General features: G+C 36.5%; 2 protein-coding genes across 3 annotated transcripts; both read left to right on the top strand.

The window, feature by feature from the left end:
- Positions 1–283: 283 nt before the first annotated feature.
- Positions 284–12709, top strand: shtn2 (shootin 2). 2 transcript variants are annotated; one of them, XM_084404938.1, is made up of 18 exons: positions 284–429; positions 708–757; positions 1291–1351; positions 1530–1624; positions 2570–2738; positions 2835–2932; positions 3575–3656; positions 3735–3829; positions 7929–8063; positions 8342–8489; positions 9410–9578; positions 9675–9730; positions 9905–10005; positions 10216–10245; positions 10514–10567; positions 11389–11569; positions 12302–12455; positions 12556–12709. In XM_084404938.1, the coding sequence occupies exons 1-18, from the start codon at positions 396–398 to the stop codon at positions 12581–12583; spliced, it is 1740 nt and encodes a 579-aa protein (XP_084261064.1). In that variant the 5' UTR covers positions 284–395; the 3' UTR covers positions 12584–12709. The 2 variants fall into 2 exon arrangements, with proteins under 2 accessions (XP_084261064.1, XP_084261065.1); XM_084404939.1 differs by having other exon boundaries at positions 12302–12565.
- Positions 12710–16059: 3350 nt separating this feature from the next.
- tex261 (testis expressed 261) lies at positions 16060–22085 on the top strand. The gene is made up of 6 exons (XM_084403582.1): positions 16060–16250; positions 17017–17096; positions 18624–18777; positions 18855–18922; positions 20075–20177; positions 21193–22085. Exons 1-6 carry the CDS (start codon positions 16181–16183, stop codon positions 21306–21308), a joined length of 591 nt encoding a protein of 196 aa, XP_084259708.1. The 5' UTR covers positions 16060–16180; the 3' UTR covers positions 21309–22085.
- The last annotated feature ends 2273 nt before the right edge of the window (positions 22086–24358 follow it).

Below are 24358 nucleotides of genomic sequence, written 5' to 3'. Positions count from 1 at the left end.
AGCCTGATGCAAAAAGCCAAGATTAGAAAACACACATCGTGACCTTAAATGCTTTGGATATCATAATCTTGTAAGTGCATAAACATGTTTTGCATTTGTTCAGACAAAGCTGTGTCACTAAATCAAGGCAGGCTGCTTGTGCTTTCACAAGGGACAAGCGTGATGAATGTTGCTTTATCAAATCTATTTCTAAATAGCCACTGTTGACTCGGTTAACCATAAAGGGCGAAGCAGAATGGACTTTTGTACGAATTTACGTAACAAAAATAGGAAGAAATAAAAAGCAGAGCGGCACCTTAGTTTCAGTTCTTCCTACACTGTCATACAGAGAGCGACAGACTCAGAAACCGAGAGGGATTTAGAAGAACAGACGCTAACAAGAAGCTCGAGAAACTATGTGGAATCTCGAACCGGACGAAAGAATTTCAGGTTGGATACACTTTTTCTCCTTTTCAAATTTCTGTCTTTTATTCTACTGGATAAGATGGGTAATGAAATATATTAACAGTAACGGATAAAAGTGGCCGTCAGTCCAATGAACATGGAAGAGCAATGTAGGAAATAAAACATTTGACCAATTTTACAGATATCCCTAATAATAACATCACATACAGCACACGGCTTCAATAAAGAAGCATTCAGAATACTGTTTTTTTTTATACATGAAACGCATGAATAATCTGAAAACTTCCTCTGCTGTCTTCTAGAGTCTGAGGAGGAGAACGCCCTGTCTTCAGAAGATGAACGAGACATTGAGGTAATCTCTGATTAAGTAAAGCTGGCTTTGTTCAGAATGCAAACGACAGCATTACTTATGGCACAGTATGCACTATATATGACTTTTTACAACAGCAGTTTGCATGCTTAATTGAGCTAGCGATGTCCTGGCCGAGCAGATTCATGCATTGTGGGATACGGTATACAGCAGAATGCTCAATTTACGCCACACATTTTGGCAAAAGTCGCAGCTCATCTGCTGTCCCAGAACATTTGCCCGCTACAATATTCTTACTGCATATTATAGACAGTAAGAGCAATATTGGGGCGGATAAAATCAGGCCCCTTCTTGTTGCAACTACAAGCAACGCCTAAATAACATCGCAAATATGAGAAATAAAATTGCGATTGTGGGAGAGAGTCACAAATCCAATGTGAAGTTACACTGTTTTGAACATAGCCAATGATTCTCTGCAAGCAGAGTCCTTGCTTAACCAATTCACCCATATTTTTTGTAATAAAATTGTGCAATTTTTTTTCAAAATGACTATCATTGTGTAATCTGCTATACAGTGCGAGATTCTGGAGAAAGAGCGAGATGAGGCGAATGAAAGGCTGTCAAGGATGGAGGAGGGTGAGAGTCTTTTAGCACTGCAATATCCTCATACATCAACTCATCTACTACGAGAAAAAACGTTTCCTGTATGGCTAAACCTTGACATAACTCGCATGACATAACTTGACAGAATGCAACATAAACTGCTTGTGTGGTGTCACTGAAAACATGCTAATTTGATTTATTCAAATTTCAGCCTCTTCTCAGCTGCTCAAGGAGCTGGATGTTTTAGAGATACAGTTTCAGATCGAGCGGTCCTGCAGGGAGACCGCAGAGGCCTTGGCGCTGAAGGTATAGAGACACTTCCCTTTTCCTGAAAGTCTAACAGCTTGTATTTGTTCTGTTGAGAATTTTCACATCCCCAATATCGGTTACAAGCTTTATGATGTTCTCCAAACTGAGTCGTTTATCCCACACTCTCAAAAAAAGAAAGGTTCTTTATTTGGAATTGATGGCTCTATGAAGAACCTTTAACATCCATGGAATCTTTCCATTCCACTAAAGGTTCTTTAGAATGTTCTTCACGTTAAGAAAAACTGGTTCTTTTAAAAGCTGATCACTGAAAGGTTTTTTGTGGAACCAAAAATGACTCTTCAATGGCATCACTGCAAAAACACCCTTTTGGAACTTTTATTTTTAAGAGTGAAACTGAGTGAAACTCAAGGACAGATTATGGACCTTTAAAGTCCCCCTGTAGTCAATAATTGTATCCCTTAAACCTCATCTTTAACCACCGAAATTACATACTTAAAAGTTTAAAAGTTCATGCCTTAATATAGGTTGAATGTAACTCGACACCCTTGCCTCATTTAGTATACGCGGTTCTATGAATATGCAAATGAGCCCCGCCTCCACTCACTCACACCAGCTCAGAGATCCACTCGTTGCCGATCACATGTTGATCTGATTGGTTACAAGGTAGTTTGTGACGTCAGAAACACCAGCGATTTCAAGTCTGTTTTTGGTTCACTGCAGTTTTAAGGAGAAAATACTCAGCAATGGTGTCAACTTATGACTTTACACATGGTTTGTCTTAAAGCATATTAAAAACACCACATAGACATATAAACAACATTAAAAGCTTCACCACAGGGGGACTTTAAATATTATTTGTAGGATATTGTTCACATTGGATATTGGATAAAGAAATGGGTGCGACTGCGACAAACCTTATATTGAGGCTTAACATGAAAAAAAGCAACCCTTTCTCAATCTTTGGGACTTTTGAACCCACAGGTGACAAAAGATTTCAAGGCACTGAAGAGGCAAAGTCAAGCTATCCTTCCCCTGATTCAAGAAAAGCCAGAACTGAACCTGGACCCTGAGGCTGATTCCAGCTCTGAGCCGGTCCCTGAGGAAGAGTGCGGTGAAGATCCACTTCTCATGAGTCAGAACCAAATCAGAGGTGGGACCCGTAGCCTCGCTTCTAAATAACACCAGCCTCGAAAGTGGTTAAAAAATGCATTCCCATAAGCCTTGTCCAATCTGTTTGTAATTACAGAACTACAGTCATCTGTGGACCGGTTACTTGGGGAGAAATTTCAGCTCAGTGAACAGGTGGAGCTTCTTAAGAAAGAGAAGGAAGATTTGAAGGAAAAGGTATAATAATGGGATCACAATCACGTGAAAGGACAGATAAAATATGGTCATGTTAGACATGCAAACAGTTGTGATCATAAATTTACATACACCTTGCGAAATCTACAAAATGTTCATAATTCAACAAAATAATAATTTTATAAAAATTGCTTGCAGTTTTTTTTTTTTTTTTAAATGTAGTACTACCCTTGATATGCCATTTCAGATAATAAGTGTTATATGTAGTCCACAAGACAAAATAATAGCCGTCAGACGAATTTATAAAAATTACCCTGTTAAAAAGTTTGTGTTAGTGTAGTTACCTGGATAAATATATATATAGGCCTATATATATATATATATATATATTTTTTTTTTTTTTTTGCTTTGTTTTGTTTTGTGATAGCCATTTTTATGATCCCTCTTATTTTGTTAAAACATTTAGCAGATTATGCAACGTGTACGTCATTTTATGACTGCAATTGTATGTTCATATATCGTTCACATCAGAACATTTTGACAAAATTATGAACAATTTGCCTCAAAAATCAATGTTAACGCTGTTTTTTGTGGTCTTGTCAGAGCCCTACTTTCATTAAATGTAACCTGAAATCCTAAGACTTTGAATTTCATTAAACTTCAAACTCTTTTTCTACTCTTAAGTTGCTGATGGAGGTCGGGGAGAAAGAGGCTCTTCTGAGGAAGTTCAGTAAGCAGAGCAGAACTGTGAATAAAATTAAGAGAGGTGAGTCAGACGAATATATTTTCCCATTGATGAGCACGTACAGAACGACAGACTGACTGATAGTTTCTCGGTCCTCAGTGTCCCAGCTGGTTACAGAAGAGTTTTCAGAGATGTCTCAGAAGCTCGAAATGGAGCAAGGACTCAGGCAGCATGCTGAAGTTTTTGCACACCAGGTACTTGCTGAACTGCATGGAGAAATCTGAAATAATCTAATTTGACCAAACTTCAAGAACAAGGATGACTGAAGTTAGACAGATAGCACAACATAGACACCAAGAAAGCTGCCTCATTGCCCAGTCATTCACTCACACACACTGCTTTTAATTTAAAGTCCCCCAGAGGTGAAAATCAAGCTTTTAATCATGTTTATATGTATATTCAGTATATTCTCCTTAAAACTGCAGTGAACCAAAGACAGTCTCAAAAACACGCTTTGAAATCGCTGGTGTTTCTGACGTCACAAACAACCTTGTATCCAATCATAAATTATTGACTACAGGGGGGCTTTAACATTTGAGCCATGTTGCCAAAATGCCAGAAAATCAGCTCCAGCAATTTGCTCACTTAAGGAGCTGTTACATTGTCTGGAAAAGTTATTTTAACAAAGCGTCAAATGAAACGGGTTGAACAAGTTTAGGATGCTCTGACATATGAGGTCTGCTGTCAAAGAGTTTGAGCCACACATATTTAATCTTTGACTGAATTCAAAACGAGGCTGTGAGGGACTGAAATGTAATTTAACAACAAAAAAAGTCATCAGTAAAAGCGTCGTCCACTTGTAATCCACTCGACCAAAACAAAATCTTTATACCAGGTGTGTGTAAGTTAGGCTTTGCAAACATGTGGTTCGTTCGAGTGAACCCAGCAGATAATTCATTGTAAATGCACTTAAAACACAATATTTTACATTATAGGGTTTTATGAAGCAACAAACGATAATGGAGAGAATTACTTACATCTGTCAGTTTGTCAGGCACAAAAACAGCACTTTCTAGTCAGTAAACCCATGTTAGTTGACTTGTGTGGTTTATAGACTTTGGGTTCAGTTCCTTGGGTTAAATTCCACTTCGATGTAAACAAGATCCCCTTCCTTGTGTAAATAAAGATGACGATAATGCTTGTAATAATTCAAATGTCACACTCCCGATTACCGCCTCATAATTTTGAATGTTATTAGTTATTACATTGCGGAAATCACATTATCTTCTGTATAGAGCCTAGTTTTGCAGTAGAAAAGAAGAAAACCTTCTTGGCGCGAGCTTGTAGAAATGACTCTCTCGGCACGCGACTAACAGGAAGCGGTGCGTTCTTTAACATTTATTGTACTATGTTTGGTTGCTAAAAAATAACGGCATGACATAATAAAGGTTACCCGCATTTAAATAACAATTTAAAGGTGCAGTCACATTCGAAATCGAGATTTCGCGGGGAAAGTTCCATGGACCTTTATCACAGATGATGACGCGTTTTAACGGTCGCATTGTAATTACTGCAAAGCTTTTTATATTTAAATTTAATTTTTTTAATGTGTGTAAATGTATAACACTAGCAATAGGCTTCTTTATATTACCTTTGCATCAAAGTAAAAAATAAATAAAAAATAGTTATGGCTGCTGTGAGGGTGTTTCAAATAGCTGTGGGAGTGACGGTAAAGTTGACATTTTTCTCTCTTCTTACTGTTGTTATCAAACTCTCTTTATATTTTTCCCTCTTTTTGAAAGTTGTGAAAGCACTATTGTGGAGTTTTTCTTTTGCTATTTGAGCAAATGGGAAGACAAAAAATAATATACATTTAAAGTAGCTAGTCTCTCATTGACCGCTATAGAAGTTTACCCATCAATGACGACTTCTGCTTCTGAGAAACCCGGAAATGTGAAAATGGCCAATCGTCTAATGTCACTAGGGTATCAATGTGCATGTGTCAATCACTTATACCAAGCAGATTTGATTTCTGTTGGTGAATGCGATGATTTCACCTGATCATGAGTGAAATTTGCTTGGGGAACTTTCACTCTCAACCAAAACTTTTGATTGCACTGCTATTGGAGTATGTGGGTTATGCGCAACAAACTTCCTTATTCTGTAAAACGGGTTGCATGGCTTCCAAGTCCAAGTCTTTTGTATGTGCTTCATTAAATATAGAGCGGTTTTACTCAAGATGCTTTCAAAGTAGCAACCAAATATGAGCATAACCAAAGTCTGTCACATGCACATTGATATCTAAAAGTTTTCTAACATTTAGCTACAAAATTAAATAAAATGACAACAATAAAAACTAACTAGCTAGGTTAGCTGATTACCTTAAAAGTCCATAGATATCGCCGTCCATATGCTGTTAGTACTTTCTCCGACAATAGGACGCAACAAGACCTGTTTTCCTTTTTGTTCATGTGACGTTCGACATAAAGCCTGACTGGATTTCGCGGTGAAATTTCACCACACAGCAGTAAATGTGATCACACCTTAATACTTTTCTTAATTAAAGCTGTTAATGAGGACTTTATTCATGTTTTTAGAAGCAAAGTTTATTCATAGTATAGCACATTTCATACGCGGTAGGCCTAATATAAAGTGCTTTACATAAAAGGACTCACAAAATAGCTAATCATAACAGATGCGTAAGAAATAAAGTAGAAAATAAAATGTGTTTAAAATGTATTTAAAAAAAGGTAAAAGAGACATAGCAGATAAGACATGTTCATTTAACATATATAGCTAGACAATTTAATCATGTTTACCGAATATCTGTTTTCCAGACAGGACAGAAAAACACACTTTTCGCTCAGAGGCCTAAGACAACACGGCAACATCTGAATCAATAGACAGTAGATGGGAGGAAGTGCAGAGTCTTCCGATTTAGTCGAGTGTGTACAAGGGCCATGGGAGTTTTGGGCTGGATCGGGTCAATTCACACTTACAACTATGGACCTGCATTAATGAAACAAACACGAAACAAAGAAGAGAAAACACTGGATTGAGATAACACAGACAAGCACTCACTCATTGACCATGCCAGTCCCGCTGGCTCTCTTAATACCAGTCGGTTTAGCATTCATTCAGTCTAAATGAGCATCTCTGCATAAAAGTGGCATCTGTCTTTGCATCCCTCGTCTCTTCCTGTGGTAATTAGCACCCATCGAGATGGCAGTTTGAAAATCGCCCGCTCTTTAAACCCCAGTCCTTGCTTGACACTTCCTATCTGCCATCTCTTTTGTCGGCTTTGTGTATATTGTTCCCCATTTGCAGACACAGACATAATGGGGGTCCCAACAGGGGGCCTTCACCTGTGAAAGGGACCCCCGACGGTTCGCGCACCACTCAAACTCATTCTGAATGTGTGGCCACACACCACACAGCTTGAATGACATTCTTTATCGCCACCCCTTCCATTTTTCTGTTTTCCATCTGTTTTGAAAACACATTCATCTTCTTCTTGTTCAGTGTTTTTTTCTAGTCACTGAGGGTCTAATGACGGACTAATACGAAAGGGAGAAAAAACAGGCCATCATCGCACAAAGAGACTCTCCGTTTACTTGTAAAGCACATGTATTTCCCTGTAATCGTGCCTCCGCAGGGGTCGCGGCTGGTGCTTTAGCTCCGCGTTTCTTGCGAGCTGAACGATAGAGCAGTGAATGGAGGTGAGAAGTGAGAGTCCAAACTGTCCGCCGCATGACAAGCTTTCACTTCCCTTTTCCTGCTCGCCGTTTCTGCTTTTCAACATAAGCACGCTGTTTGTTATCTAACATTTCAGGGAGATAATGGATGATTTCGTTTTTGGTTTCCCGAACCAAATTTCATTACTGTGTGAACTGATTGTATTGATGTTTTGTTCTGTTGAATGAAAGTCTTTCAGATAATTCACTGCGTGAATAATTAACATGCCCACTGAGCTCAACAAGTAAAAGAAAATATAGGGATATAGAGAAGGTTGTAAAAAGGAGCATTGAATGTTGGCATTTCTAAAAATGAGGGGAAAAGTCCAAAGAGATTTGAAGTTTGGTGTAATGGATGGATGGATGGATGGATAGATGGATAGATAGATAGATAGATAGATAGATAGATAGATAGATAGATAGATAGATAGATAGATAGATAGATAGATAGATAGATAGATAGATAGACATACAGTATAGATGATGGATAGATAGACAGACAGACAGTCATTTGAATTATTTGTTTGATAGAATAGTGAATGGTGTAGAGATGGCGTGTGTTGACATTGATCAGTTGATCGGGTGATTGATGGAGTGATTGAACATCATGGTCTTACAGATGCTGGTGAAACAGAAGGAAATCCAGAGACAGATTCAGAACGCAGAGACTGAGAAACAACTACAACAGGCTCTGAGTCAAGTGACTGACATCAGCAAAGCTCTGGAAGAGATTCGACTCTGTTACCAAAGCCAGGTGAGTGTGTCAGTGTATGTGCGCATGACAACGCTTCAGGGTTTTGTGTCGGAAACATGGAGTCGTGATGATTATATGGATGGCAAACGTTGCACTCCAGCTCATGATGTTGAACAATCCCCTGTTCTTTACATCATGTGCAAAAAAATTACAGCTGTGCAAAAAAAAACTAAAAACATAACAATTATTGCATATTTTTACTTATTATACCATAGTTTATAATGCAATATTTGAATCTGCTTTAATGGTATTTTCCCCCCCAATTTGACACGATGTAGATCTCACAGACAGCAGGCGAGGATCTCAACGCTCTGACAGATCTGACTGCAGTAAAAACCAAGCTGGAGATCAGCGAGAAAGAGAGGAGCGAGGCTGAGGCTCAGCTGAGAGACTCACAGCAATCTGTCACGGCACTTCAGAAGGAAAGTAGGTCTAGTTTGAAAATCATCTACATTATAATGCTGAAAAAGTACCTTCTGTTTCATGAAATGATCCCCAAAGGAAAGACAAAACACACATGAGATACTATTTCACCAAGACAGCAGTGAGTTGAAAATGAGGGCATTTGAAGACTTACTCAGATTGTTCTTCTGAGAAAAGGCCCCTGTAATCTCTCATCTGTCTCTCTCCTGTTTCAGAAGAGATCTCAACAATGTCTCGAACTCAAATTGGCAAAGATATGAAAGTCTCCCTGCAGTCAATCATTTTATCCCTTAAACCTCATCTTTGATCACCAAAATGACATATTTAAAAGTTTTTTCCTTTTTCGTCATGCCTAAAAATATCTTGAATGTAACTCGACACCATTGCCTCATTTAGTATACGTGATTCTATGAATATGCGAATGAGCCCCGCCTCCACTCACTCACAGCAGCTCAGAGATCCACTCGTTGACGATCACACGTTGATCTGATTGGTTACAAGGTAGTTTGTGACGTCAGAAACACCAGCGATTTCAAAGCGTGTTTTTGAGACTGTCTTTGGTTCACTGCAGTTTTAAGAGAAAATACTCAGCAATGGTGTCGACTTATGAATTTGCACATGGTTTGTCTTAAATCATATTAAAAACTCCACATAGACATATAAACAACGTTAAAAACCTGATTTTAAAGCAACCAAAGTTTCCATATAAACTCAAACATTTCTCATCATGTTCTTACCAAATAATTTCACAATAATTTTATAGCACTATAGTATATTTACTTTGTTTTTTTTTACTAAGGCACCTTTATAAAAATCTACTTAAATACACTAATTGATCTAAGGATTAGTCCTGGCTTAATCTAAACCCTGTCTGTGAAACCAGGCCATGATGTTTTAACCTGAATGTTTCATTTTAAAACTAGTCAAGATGCTCCAGGATAAACTGAGAGAAATGGAGCAACTTCCTTCAATCCGATCTGACCAATCGGAAGAGGCGAATGAAAATCCAGCTGCTCCTCCTCCTCCTCCTCCTCCTCCTCCTCCTCCACCACCACCTCCTCCTCCTCCATCTTCATCTTCATCTGTCACTGAGTGAGTCTTCAACACCTTTCAATATTCCCAACATAAAAATACATTACAGCATAAAGATTCAAAATGTTATTAATGGCAAATCATTTGTATATTTAGCCCATTGAAGGCGTTGAGGAACAGAAAAAAGGGTGGAGAAAACACCACTCAAAAGAGTAAGACAATCATACCTTACGCTCGACTATGTGCAATTCCAAAAAGAAAGATGCAAAATCAACATGGCAGACAGGAAGGAACAATAGAAGTTGAAGTTAAATCAAGGAACGTAAAAGCTGCTCATCACTGCTTTTAGTCCATCCTCAATGAATACTGTGTTGATTTTCTCACAGAACCCGCAGTTACGGAGGACATGAAGTCCAGAGCTGTGGATGAAATGATGGAAAGAATCAAGAAAGGCATCGCTCTCAAACCTATTCTCAGGCCGCCACAGGTGGGTCTGTCACAGTTGAATTATAACATGTTTTGCTGAACATAAACTGTGCTTAGGAGTGAGTGAGGCGTCATCTGTATGACAACAATCAAACGTGTGAAGGAAATGAAACCATATGAGCGTGTGCACAACATGATCTGAGCCATAGACGTACCTTAAATACTGTGCTTGATATGAAATATTTGACATTTGGTCATTTGGACTTTTTAGGCTGTACCAGATGATGAAAATGCATGGAAGGTGAGTAATAAAACTATTTCAGATTGTTTTATTTACAGTTGCACATTATCATGTTCTTTCAGGTCGTCTTGCAATGTACTATTGGGTGATTACTATTAAATGTTAGAGTTATGAAGAGGTTTCCTAGTTTCTCTGTCTGTGAAACTATGTGCATTTGGTGACATGCCTAATCACTTGCTATATTGCTTGTGAATTATATGTTTACAAAGTAACTGGTCAGAAATAACAAACTATTATTAATCAAAAATAATTGTCATTTGTGTAACAGGAGCAGAGGTCTGAGAACCGGAAATCAGCTGTGCTGGAGTTACAGGGGATGCTGGTAAAATAAGATCTCTGTAACTTTTCAACAATGAAATATACTTAAGTGTTTATACATAGTTCATATACTTTCAGATGAGGAAATAATATCTGGGATTAAACTGACTAATAATTAAAAAGTGCACAATGCACATACACACATTTGACGCACCAGTTCAAAATTTCACGATCAGTAAGATTTTTCTTTTTTACTTTTTTTTAAAGTAAGTCTTTATGCTCATTAGGGCTGCATTTAGTTGATCAAAAATATATTCAAAAATTGTGAAATATTATTGCGAATTAAAATAGGTGTTTTCTGTTTTAATATACTTTTAACATGTAATTTATTCCTGTGATCAAAGCTGTATTTTCAGCATCATTCCTCCAGTCTTCAGTGTCACATGATCCTTCAGAAATCATTCTAATATGATGATTTGCTGCCCAAAAACATTTCTGATTATTATTATCAAAGTTGTGCTGCTTAATATTTTTGTGGAATCTGTGATGCACTTTCTTTACTTCTTTAACAGAATTTACTTGAAATAAAAATCTCTTGGAACATCATAAATGTCTTTACTGTCACTTTTAATAATGCTTCCCTGCTGTATTTTTTTCCTTAAAAGAAATTCTTACTGATCCCAAACTTTTGAGCTGTACTTGCAAACGTCACAAGCTAATAAACTATACTGTGGTTTATTAAACATTGGTACGTTTAATCATAGTACTGTTTCTGTTGGTGATTTTACCATAAGTAAGGACATTTTTGGGCTCCTTAACCTTTGTAAAATCACCGTCATCACCTCTCGTGGCTTATTGCATTAATGCAACCTTAATGTAACTCAGGTTTCCATGAGAAGACCTGGCCCCCGAAAGGTGGAAGCGAAAAAACGCTTCAGCCGTAATGTTGGGGAGGCGGAGCTTCAGATGGTGCTCCAGAGGAGGAGGCGGGCCATGGGGGACGAGCAAGGGACCTCACCTAACCCTAACCCTAACCCTAACACACCTCCTCCATCTAAACCCAAAGGTACCATCTCTTTCTTTACTCCGTCACATTCCCGAAAAACTTTCAGTTTACACAAGCCTGGTCAATCATAAACATTATTAATGAAATAATCAGCAAACACAGTCAACAAACGCAGTAAATTCTGAATTTATTTGCAGATTATTTTTTATATATATAATTTGATCACATGTAAAATGTGTTCCTTCAATGCAATGTACATCACTTTAGATAAAAGTGTCTGCCAAATGCATAATTTCCTTTAGGAAATAAAATAAAGAGAATAGAACTTTTTAAGAATTATAATATTTAAGAAATTTTATTTTTTAAGAATTCTATTTCTTAAAAAAAAAAAAATTCTACATAAATAAAAGAAAAAAGATTTTTCTACATAAAGTGTTCATTTACCCCCAAATTGTCAGAAATGTCTTTAAATAAATAAGAAATAAAATATTAAGTCCCCATTTAGTGAGGTTTATGCTTAAAACAACTGAAAAATATATTCCATAATTTTGCTTCTCAGTTATCTTAGAATTTTCAGATATTTTTTTACACATTATCTTAGAAGTAGTTTGTTTAAAAGTAAACTTTGGCAGGTTTTAATATTTTAGAATCAGATTTATTGGCCTAATTGGTTGCACTTTCGAAGCGAGATATCCTTCACAGCGGTGCTTAAAAGCTGCCTCCTCATTTATTGATCGGTTGTGAATGTTTGTGTGAGCTGCATTATAACACGTAAGGTCACCGTTCCCTCAGATCCCCCCAGTGCTGGCGTGCCGGTCTCGATCTCGATCTCCTCGCCCTGGGCAGGGGAGAGCGGAAGCGCTCCTGTCCTCCGCAGACTTCAGCAGAACCGAGAGAAGAGAGTCTCTCGCATAAAGGCCTCCGAGTCCGTCATATGGGAAGAAAAGTGAGCTTTGTTTGAGGGGTCTTTTAGTCTGACCTTCCGCACTTTTTGAGAAGCACGATGTTGAACTAAGTATTACTGAACACCTATTTCCTTCTGCCAGATGCCTCTTGGATTTTGTTTCGAAGTAAATGTCACAAGGCTGAATAAAGCGCTAACCCTGTTAACTGTGGTGCGAAAGCCACAATGAAAAAAACCCAAGGACCCCTGCATTCAAAAAGCAATTATGAAAGAAATAAAAAACATTCTGCACATACTCAGTCTGTCTTTTCTTTGCCCTCGGTCTGTGTTTGCTGTTGTGTTGGACATTTGTTCTTTTGAGGCATGAATTCTTCCATTAAAAGACTTCACTTGCTTGAATACTTGACTTGCACAAGTATTTGGACCTTTAAACGATTCTTTTATTGTAGTGAATTACAGATCAGACACTGACATTTTCCAAGCATTGAAAATTGAAAATTACTTCAACATGGCATTGTTTTATATTCATCAAACTATATTGCATCCTTCTCTGGTGTAATTGTCATCATTCTTGGTGGATTTGTTGCTCAGATGCACAGCAATGTTGAAAAAATAGCAAAGAATCTCATTTGGATTAGAATCAAGGCTTCGACTCAGTCATTAAAGGATATAATGCAGTCAACACTGAAAAAACAATAAGAAGAAAATATACTTGATCTTTCTTTTGCAAGTTTTCGCACTCATTCTTTTTAAAGTGAATTTCACAAGTATGGAATTAAGTAAAAACTTCTTAAAATTAACAAAGAGAAAAAGTCAATTTAAATGGCCACTTAGAGTTTGTTGAGGAATTTCTACTTGCTCATTTGCATGACTCTGTTTCATGTACATTTTACTCACTCTGTGTTTGTAGATTTTACTCTCAATACTTGGTTCACAATAACTGTAACAATCAGTGTTTTTGAGTACGAATGCTCGTTTTGAGTAGAAAGTTACTAAACCTAACAACGAAAGCAATGTCTTAAACTCTTCTTGAAACACATGGGGGCAGATACTTATGCAAAAGTGTGTCAAGACAGTTTACTCAGTGTACGTTAAAGGACAATGATGTACTAAAAACATAAACATTTCGTTGTCAAAACTATCCCGTTCACACGGATCTGCGAAAACGACTAAAACACTGTATTCTGCTTCCAGGCCAGTAGGTGGCGATGTCACTTTGTAAAGAAACACTACTTGCCTATAAAACTGAACATGTAATACACATGCGCATGACCTCACTGTTTCACAAATTCTTGTTTTTGTAGTTTACACTGAGACGATAACTGTATCGTATGCAAAAACTTGCTCTTTGAAACCCATTTGCGTTTTTAGGCCCCCAAAACGATGTTGTCGTGTAAATGAATGGCCAAAATGCATTAAAAGTTTTCTGTTTTTAGTTGAAAACTGTGTCATGTAAACGGCCCCTTAACCTTAAAGACTTCAAGCTACCATGGCTGCAAAATAGGATATTTCTGATAATGATATTTTAACCCTCTGTTGATGATGGACCTTTTTTTTTTACTTTATCAGAATGGTATGGAACTTTGCTTTGGTTTTGTTTTTGGCACTTGCTATGTGGACACACACACACACACACAATAAAAACATGGACATGATTCAAAAAGGTTAAATGGTCCTGGAAACAATAGTCACACTTGTGCTCCTCGCGGTCAAAAATGAGCGCATTGGAAATAAATGGGAAGCAAATTTTATCTAGTGGGAGCGTTTGGTATTGCGGCCAAACAAATTCTTAATGAAAGCTCATATTTTCAGATATCAACTTCAAATTTGGAACACAGCTTGTTTAGATTAATGGACTTTCCCACAATTTTAGAGTAAAACATGTTTTGGAAAATATTTATTTATTATGAAATTTAAATAGTATTTTTATGCATTTTTCATTAAAAAAATGTAACTTCTATAACTTTTTTAGTTTCACTTTTTCTATTTTTTTTATTATTATTTTTTTTACTTTTTTCACTTCAGCAATAATATGCCAAGTTTACAAAGAGAGCAAACTTAATTATGTGTTCTAAAGCATTTATGAAGTTCAAGTTGGAAATTTTATTTTCAGGTCTATGCTCAAAAAGTGATAATGAATGGATCATAACTATTCCATAAATATAATTTAGTACCATAAAATCCCCATATAATACAAAATATTAAATAAAAAACATTATCGAACTAAAATATGATACATTCATTTCATTGAAAAGAAATTGTCATTTTTGACCACCACGCAAAGAGGTTAACTTATAAACAATGTCAATTTTTTAAATTAAAACCATAAAACACAAATATTAGGTGAGTATCAGAATATATTTCACTGTATATGCTGCCAGTGTCAAAGCCTTTAGGTTAGTTTATCCGTCCATCTGGAAACACCTGCAATAAAAAGGCCAGCCTTTTCTCCTAACACCTTCACACTCCTCTTCTTTGATAAAAGCATTTTAAATGGAGTCTACAATTATTTTCCACTCTCACTCACTTTTGCTCCTTTACTTTTAAAAGGCATTTCATTCTGTAAGGATTCGTCTCACCCAAGAGAGCTTTCCATCTAACAAACACTATAAAGAATTCATGTTTTTCCCCAGGATCTGAAAGGTGTCTGATTTAGGTGTGTGTATCTGTGTTTGTGTGAGGAAGAGGGAGAAGAAAATGCGTAGATGTGGATGTAATATGCATGACCAAAACAAGCGAAGAGCTGGTGAAAAAAAAAATCAAAATGTGTGAGGCTCTTGGAAAGCCCTTTTTTTTTCTGAACGTCTGTCTCTCTCTCTCTCTCTGTCTGTCTGTCTGCCTATCTATACACACATGACTGAATTTATTTTTCTTAAACTTCCTGGTCAATAATTGTATCACTTAAAACTCGTCTTTAAACACCAAAATGACATGTTTAAACGTGTTTTCCTTGAAAAACATTCTTCATGCCTTAAAATAGCTTGAATGTAACTCTACACCCTTGCCTCATTTAGTAAACACGGTTCAATGAATATGCAAATGAGCCCCGCCTCCACTCACTCACAGCAGCTCAGAGATCCACTCCTTGACGATCACATGTTGACCTGATTGGTTACAAGGTATTTTGTGACATCAGAAACACCAGCAATTTTGTTCTAAACATGCTTGAAATTAATTTTGTCGCCAAATTTAAAATAGTATTAAAATATTTTTATTTTATTTTTATTTTAAGCAGAGCTGGAAACTATCAAGACCAATATTTTATTTGATTAATATTTTTAGAATCACTACATAATTTCCATGCTCCCATTTGAGTCATTTTTCAGGTTTTGATGACTTCTAACTGGCAGTAATCTCTCTCGCTACTCCCTGGTTCTCAAAAGGTATTTTATTTTATTTTATTTTATTTTATTTTATTTTATTTTATTTTATTTTATTTTATTTTATTTTTTTATTTTTTTTATTTTTTTTTATTTTTTTTTATTATTATTTTATTATTATTATTATTATTATTTATTTTTTTATTTTTTTATTTTTTTATTAGAGCTGGAATCTATCATGACGGATATATCCACAGGTGCAGTACCGCCTCCAGCCTGAGCGGCGCTGTCCTCGATCTGATCCCCACTTCAGCGTCTCGCTCCGCCTAAGGAAGCCGCAGAAGAAACTTTGACCACTTCAGCTGTTAGCCTTAGCAGGGGAGACACACATCTCCGTAATTGTTTACTACTAGTCTCTTATTTATTCGACCAGCCCTTTTAAAAAAGATGTGGTTTATTTATTTACTCAGCTGGTTGTCGCTGGTGATACAGATATGTTTCGTTACTCTCGCTATTGGTGAGTTTTATGTTGCTGCTGTTAGCCGCTATCCTCCTTTTGCTGACGCGACCAAAGCAATCCCTCAGCTCGCGCGCCTTATTAACAATCAAATATCCGTTTAGTTTCATTAAATAGAAGCTTTTGGGAAAATAACGATGTAGAATAGAATAACAATGGGATGAGCTAAGACAAAGCCTCCCTCATATCTATCTCTTTGACTAAAGTCATATTATATAAGAATCGATAAGCTCATTGTGTTTCAAGCTTTTGGGTTTTTGTATTTCTAACTGTATGGCTGCAGAATACAGGATTGTTTTGATTAGTATTCGCTCCGCCCATTTATATGAGAGCTTCATCTGGCATGACACTTATTTTACTTACATGTATGTGTATGTGTGTATATAATTGTCTATAGCCTATATGATGGCTAATGTTATTCTTTCAATTCTCGTCGTGTGCCACATGATGATGATTGGAGACAAAAACAGTAAAATGTCTCTGTCCACGTAGGCAGTCAGAGGTGTTCATGATGAGGATTGAGAACTTGGCAACATGTCAAAGCAGCAGTTCCACCTGTACCTGTGTTTATACACCTGTACCTGTATTAATACACCTGTGTTTACTCTTACTCTAGCACTGAATGTATAAGACACTTGATAGATAGATAGATAGATAGATAGATGGATGGATAGATAGATCGCTCTTGCACTTTTACACACTTGTAAGATCTGAATGACATGTTTGTTTAGATGTTTATTTGTATGTTTGTTATTTGTCCTCACAGCGGCAGGCCTGTATTACCTGGCGGAGTTAATAGAGGAGTACACAGTCGCCACCAGTCGCATTATAAAATATATGATTATGGTGAGTATTGTGTCATCATATAAAACCTACATTATTAGGGATGCGTCTATAGAGTAATATCGCAGGAACTCAAGCCATATCTGGAGAACAGGACACACATCCAGTTTGGGAGTTTAGGCTTGTCAACACTTTCATTTTGTGAGAGATGAAATCTGATCCGACTGTTCAGACAGTGTTGTCATCAGTGTGTTTGCATTGGTGGTTATAGTACTGATGTAAGCGTCAGCATGTTGCATGCTTTGTGTGACAGGGTTTGTACAAGGTGCTTGAATTTGACTTGAAAACACCCATATTTATGAAAAGTGCTTGAATTAAAAAAAAAGACATATGTGAAATTATTGCTTAATCTTATCGATGTTAAATCTTTTCACACAAAATTAACGCTGCCGTCATTTCGCATGGCTATGAATGAGCGTGATATATTGCTCATAAATATCCACGTATATGATAGTGTTTTCATTCTTGAGGTCAATCATATATTCATGGGAGAAAAAAAAAATCAGTTTGAATAAAGAAATATCTTTATCATAGTATCCTTTCAATGGTTAAAGTGACCACAGTCGTTGCTTGTGCTGCACTTTACTTGTACCATTTTGTTTCATCAGTTTATCTATTAAAGGGATACTCCACTTTTTTTGGAAATAGGCTCATTTTACAACTCCCCCAGAGTTAAACAGTTGAGTTTGACCGTTTTCGAATCCATTCAGCCGATCTCCGGGTCTGGCGGTACCACTTTTAGCATAGCTTAGCATAGATCATTGAATCGGACATGACCATTAGCATCTCTCTCAAAAAAATGACCAAAGAGTCTCGATATTTTTCCTATTTAAAACTTGACTCTTCTGTAGTTACATCGTGTACTAAGACCGACGGAAAATGAAAAGTTGCGATTTTCTAGGCTGATATGGCTAGGAACTATACTCTCATTCCTGCGTAATAATCAAGAAACTTTGCTGCCGTACCATGAGTGCAGCAGGCGTAATGATATGACGCAGCGCATGCCGCCTGCTAATAGGCTACTGAGCTGGGGACTATTATCAGGTGCTGCGTCATATCATTACGCCTGCTTCACCCATGGTACTGGAGAGTTGTTTAACCTTTTTTTAGAATTTGAAAGATAATAAAGATATTCTTTGATAAATGAAATTCAATTCACATTTATTTGTATAGGACTTTTCACAATACACACCATTTCAAAGCAGCTTTACAGAAAGGCCACATTACAATTTAGAGTGATCTGTTATCAGAGGAAACTGTCTAAGTTATGTATGTCAGAAATGTACATATACAAAGTCACAGTTAGCTAAAAATGTATTAATTTAAACAATGTAATGATTTAAGGCAGAATCAATGAGCTCATTGAAGTAATGAATACTTGTTTGTTAACTAATGATTATGACATTTAGAAAACGTAGCATTGGTGATGTTGACGTCATCTGAAGATCTCTGATTGTAGTCCTTGAACAGTCTGACAGTGTCTGTACGAAGCCTGGACGTCGGCTGTGCTTCATGTCTCTCGTCTCTCAGTTCTCCACAGCGGTTCTGGTCGGGCTCTACGTGTTCGAGGGCTTCCCGACGCTCATGATGGGAGTGGGTCTCTTCACAAACCTGGTTTACTTTGGTCTTCTGCAGACGTTTCCATACATTATGCTGACCTCGCCAAACTTTATCCTGTCATGTGGTGCGTAATGGAGACATTCACAGTCTGTATGTTTTACAGTGTTCTCCTCTCATCCTTATTGTTGCTCTCTTTTCCAGCACTGGTTGTGTTAAACCACTATATGGCCTTCCAGTATTTTGCGGAGGAGTACTATCCGTTCTCTGAGGTATGCTATATCTTATATAAAATGTTATTTATTTATTTATTTATTTATTTTACTGACCAAAACAATAATCTCAAACCCAGGAGTTTAGATATAGGGTGATACTCGGATGTATAATAATGTGTTTTTTTTTTTCTTTTTTTTTCTCACATTGGCCTATTAAAGAAAACTATTGATCCCGCTTTGAGTTTGCTGTAGAGTGACACCCTGAAATGATTGGTGAAAGTTAAGTTCAGAAAAATACAGTACCGTTTGAAAGTTTGGTGTTGGTAAGATTAGTTTCTGAAAGAAGTCTCTTCTGCATTTATTTAATCAAAAATACAGTAAAATTGTTCAATATTATTACAACTCTCGCCAAATTGCAATTGTTAATCTACCCGAGTCAAACATTCGTGTAAAAGCATAACTTAGAAAATAAATAAAACGAAAATACGGTCAATCTTAAAAGTGGTGTTTCCATTATAATTATGCTTTTACACTAATGTTTGACTCGGGTAGATTAACAAAAAAAAGAGAAAATCCAACGCAACTTTGAGGGGACCAAGCCAAACATGATTATGCATTTCTGCCCAGCTAGCAACACTGGACATCAACCACACGGCATAGGCTAATAACCTTTTTTTCATATCTACTTAATTCTATAACAGTTCTATCTAATAACATATTAAACAGTACTGTTAGACAGATCGCTAACTAATAAACACAGAGAATGCGAGCATTGTTTACTCTGGCGTTCTCAGCGCCGCCAAAATAAAAGTCGCCGTGCTTGCGTCACTCCCTTACCCTTCCTACCAGTTCCTATGGCCACTTGGCCAGTGCGAACGCAAACAGCAAAACTGAGTTTGGGGGAGAGTAGTTCATAGGACTGTTTAGAAGTGGACAGTTCCTCCTAGAACTAAGTTCCTGTAACTACTTGGTCGGAAAGCGGCTAATGTGTTGCTTAATATTTTTGTGGAAATTTCTTTGATGAATTGAAAGCACAGCATTTATATTAAATAGAAACCTTTTAGTAACATTATAAGTCTATTTTGATCAGTTTGATGCTGTGTATTAATTTCTTTAAACCATGACGTTAGGCTGATTAAATGGTGTCTGTATTTTTAAGTGTAGGTGAACTAGAGGATGGCGTTGAGACTAACGTCTCTGTGTTTTCAGGTTCTGGCGTACTTCACGATATGCCTGTGGGTGATTCCTTTCTCGTTCTTCGTGTCTCTCTCTGCCGGGGAGAACGTGCTTCCATCCACTGTGCAGCAGGGAGGTGAGAGACACGTGTTTTCATACAGTCTTCATGAAACTACCCTTAGGCACTACTAACCCTGTGATATAACGGGGAAAACAGAAGAAATCTGTATGCAATTATTGTTGATTTTCACAGTCATTAAAAGTAACTGGATTAATACATTATTTCTGAATATGTCAAAAATGTACATAAAGTGTGCGAGGCTTCTTCAGAATCAAAGCAAAAGCTTTTCAATTTAATATAGAGACTTTTGATTGAACCAAGCCGAGCAGATGAGTTTAACAGAGCACTATATAATGGAATTTAGTAGGATTGTAACTAGTATTCTTTTAAATACAAATAAATTAAATAATACAAATGTAATATTTTATTAAAAATAAATCTGCTTCATTTTAATTTACATGCCCTGAATAATATTCAAATGTGCATTTTACTTTGAATGTTGTTTTTCAGTTTAATTAAATAAAAGTATAAGAAAAAATGAATGTTTTATTAAAAATAAAATTGCTTCATTGTAATTTACGTGCCTTTGAAAAAGATTCAGATGTGCATTTTACCTTGAACGTTGTTTTTCAGTTTAATTAAATAAAAGTAATAAATAAAATAATAAAATGTTTTTCTTTTATTCAAAATAAATTTGCTGCATTGTAATTTACGTGCCTTTGAAAAATATTCAAATATGCATTTTTCTTTGAACATTGTTTTTCAGTGTAGTTAAATAAAAATAATTAACAATAATATTAAATATTTGTATTAAAAATATGCATCTTGTATGTTAGCTTTTGTAATTTACATGCCTTCAAAAGATATATTAAAATGTTCATTTTCTTCAAACATTCAAACATTTTTCAAATGTGTAGTTTTTTCAGGGATGTTCTACAAAAATGTGTATATCATAATCATCAAATAGATTATTAACATTTTTGGCCCACTTCTACCCTGTAGTTGGACAGACATTAACAGTGCTACCATACACACTTATCCTCATATATTGATGGTTTTCTGTGTGTGTGTGTGTGTGTGTGTTTCTCAGATGACGTGGTGTCGAACTACTTCACTAAAGGCAAGCGGGGCAAGCGCTCGGGAATCCTGCTCATCTTCTCCTTCTTGAAGGAGGCCGTTTTGCCGAGCCGACAGAAGATGTACTGATGAAGCAGTGGAAATGAGCATCGGACGGAGGGGTTTGGGAGGGTTTGATCCCCTTTCATTGGACAGCTTCTTTTTTTTTTGTGGGAGGGATTCGTTTGCAATGATGATCATGAGATTGAATCTGTAGGACCACATCAGAACAAACGCGCACAAACTCTGAATGAACTTATCAGTCTGTCGATTCACGATGAGAGTCGCAGCTAATTTTTTCTTAGGCGTCTAAAAGCCATGAAAGGACTTCAGAAGTCTTTAATTTTTAAAGGCTTAATCTTTTGACTCGTCTGTATGTGGATGATTGTGGAAGGGGCTTCGGCTTCATAGCGGCGCTAGAGGCTCCCGCTGATTTTCTTCTAATCGCATCACTTCAAAAGCCAATGTTTGTGTTCGCTCATGAATGAACTGATGTGTCTGGATTCTGTGTTCACATTTTAAAGGAATGTTTTCCCCCGAATCCAGTGTTTATTCTTCAGTTTGCTCACCGTCGGTACATAGTCACGCCTCACACTACAAGTATTTGCTTTGAAGTAGGACCTTAACTAAGTCATTTTTTAATTATCTGATGTTAAGAAGGATTGTTTACGTCCTTTCTGCTCCATTTGAGCTTTAAGTCCATTTTATATCATCCGGTGGTTTGAGGATTAAAGAAAAGCTAGTTTTTGGGTAAAATATTGCTTTAAATGTACTGTAATCATGAGAGCCATAGTGTTGGCCAGGCTTCATTTGTGTGCTGTACAAAAATCTAATAAAATTCAGTTGTATGAGTTTTTAAAAGGCAAACATTGTCATGTACAAGTAAAGATCTGATGTGAATGGGTCACATTTCACCTCAAAATTATGAGAAAAAAAAAATGTTGCAGTAAGATTTTTAAGATTAAAGGCGAGCATTGTTTTTCAGTCGAATTAAAAAATAAAAATATTATTAAAAATAATTGTTTTTTTTTATTTACATGCCTTGTTCAAATGTTAATTTTAATTTTTTTTTTTTTTTTTTTTTTAAGAGGTGTTCAGATCCATAAAAATATGTATATTATTAAATGTGCTTAATTATCAGAAAAAGTTTATGCAAAAGGTCTTCATCAAACAAAATATTTGCAGGTATAATGTGATCTGGATGTGTTCATCCTCATGAACATGTTATGTGAGATTCACCCAAGCAGAACTATTATTTATATATATATATATATATTTAAAATCTGGGTTGTATAATATAGCTCTGACCAAAATGCAGATTTTGTTTAAACGTTAAATGTGAAGAACTTCTAATGACTCAGAAGAACTGCCTGTAAGCGCTGTCTGTACCGACTCTTCCTCTGTACGGACACATTTGCGCTCCTCTTTATCTGACAGTCGGGATCTTGTTCTCGGGAGTGCGAGGTTGAGGAAAGGTCAGCACACATTCACATCAGGAAGCTCTCATCTGGGAGCGAATCACTTAGGAGGGTGGAAGTTGCCCTTTGCTGGACCTTTTTTTAATCCGACTATTTTGTGGCTTGTTTCGTTATGGCTGAGGTTAAAGTCGACATACGGAAAACTGGTTCTAGTTCAGGGTGAAAGGGCATCTGTTTTCTTGCATGTCAAAAATGAAGCCAAGCGTCCTTTGGGATCTAATGCAGTGACGCCAGCAGAGCTGTTTTGGGTCACTGCGACTTCGACCTTCCATGACACATCCCAAACCGCATTCAGGGTTCAACTTTAATCCACACCTACATAGTTCAGCGTCATCAACATTTTGAAGATTTTCTTTTTTTTCCCTCATAAATGTTTTCTGTTCACCTTTTCACACCTTGATGATGGTCAGTGTTGATTTGAGTGTGCATGTTTAGAGGCATGTTGCAGTTAAAAGCTACTCAACAGATTTTAGCCTCTGGTCAGATTTAAGTTTTGGGAAAGTATGCCATTGAATCTCACAAAACCTTTCAAGAACACGTCCAGGTGTCGAGTCCTGGCTTTCCCAATTCAGTTCCCCTTTCTGCACTACACATAAATCCACTGCTTTCCATTTTACTGTAATGTGAAAAGAAAAAAAATCAATTTTGAAATATTCATACACTACCGTTCAAAAAGTTTGGGGCAGTAAGGACACTTTAAAAAAAAAAAAAATTGTGTAAACCGTTAAGATTTCAGGATTCTTTGATGAAAATAAAGTTCGTTAACAGCGGTTATTTAAAATAAAAAACATTTGTCACTTTTTAAAATTTAATGTGTCCTTAATGATTAATGAAATCTTACTAAACCCCAAACTTTTGAACATTAGTGTACATAGTGATATTAGGCTATTTGTATTAGGGCTGTATTTTTCACTACGGTAATCGTGGCCAAAAGAATTCACGATAATGATAAAAAAAAATTAATATCACGGTTATCGTGAATACCGGTATATAGCGTCACCCCCAATTTGTATACTTCCTTTATTCTGTTTTAAATAAAAACATTTACTGGTACAGTAAAAATGACTAATGACAATCTGGTGAGAATAATCAAGAATAAATAAATCACAAAATGAAAATAATCTCATTAAAGATGCAAAACGCCTTAATGGTCTAAACTGGTAGAAATGTTTAATTAATCTGTATTCATTTCACTGCATGTATTAAAGATGCACTATGATTTGTGTTTGCCGTCATATTATTATAACTCTTTCTTATTAAGCAGTATGCACTGCATAATACTATGTCCCACAATGCAGTGCTTTAAAATCCTCTGCAGTTTTCAACATTTTCTTTCATTATGTGACCGGACATCCATTTGTATTTCTGAGAACTGGATCATGCTGGATTAAACATGCATGTAATGACCTCATACTGCTGGAAATCTTTATTGTTGCATAATGCGTACCGTTTCACTTGCTATTTTTAAATTGCCCCAATTGCATCAAAGTGGATTCTCAGCACTGAAAACAGCATCTTCTCGACATGAACAACACGAACCAAACTCTTCCAGTCTCAGCTACAACTACAGTGTTTGAGGGTCAAAGTAGACGTTGTTCACGTGCAGCCAATTAACACCATAGACTGGCATTATGCAAATCTCTTACATTGTTATGTAGGTTT

Source organism: Rutilus rutilus (genome assembly GCF_951802725.1).
Source record: "Rutilus rutilus genome assembly, chromosome: 3".
Classification (NCBI taxonomy): domain Eukaryota; kingdom Metazoa; phylum Chordata; class Actinopteri; order Cypriniformes; family Leuciscidae; genus Rutilus; species Rutilus rutilus.
The sequence above is the reverse complement of the archived record's forward strand: the minus strand, read 5'-3'. Positions and strand labels throughout refer to the sequence as shown.

Excerpts from the sequence above, each read along its gene's own strand:
- shtn2 (XM_084404938.1), top strand. The coding sequence starts at position 396 with ATGTGGAATCTCGAACCGGACGAAAGAATTTCAG. Across the intron at positions 9,731-9,904 it reads AGAAAACACCACTCAAAAGA|AACCCGCAGTTACGGAGGAC; the intron begins GTAAGACAATCA and ends ATTTTCTCACAG. Across the intron at positions 10,006-10,215 it reads CTATTCTCAGGCCGCCACAG|GCTGTACCAGATGATGAAAA; the intron begins GTGGGTCTGTCA and ends TGGACTTTTTAG.
- tex261 (XM_084403582.1), top strand. The coding sequence starts at position 16,181 with ATGTGGTTTATTTATTTACTCAGCTGGTTGTCGCTGGTGATACAGATA. Across the intron at positions 18,778-18,854 it reads AAACTTTATCCTGTCATGTG|CACTGGTTGTGTTAAACCAC; the intron begins GTGCGTAATGGA and ends TCTCTTTTCCAG. Across the intron at positions 18,923-20,074 it reads AGTACTATCCGTTCTCTGAG|GTTCTGGCGTACTTCACGAT; the intron begins GTATGCTATATC and ends CTGTGTTTTCAG.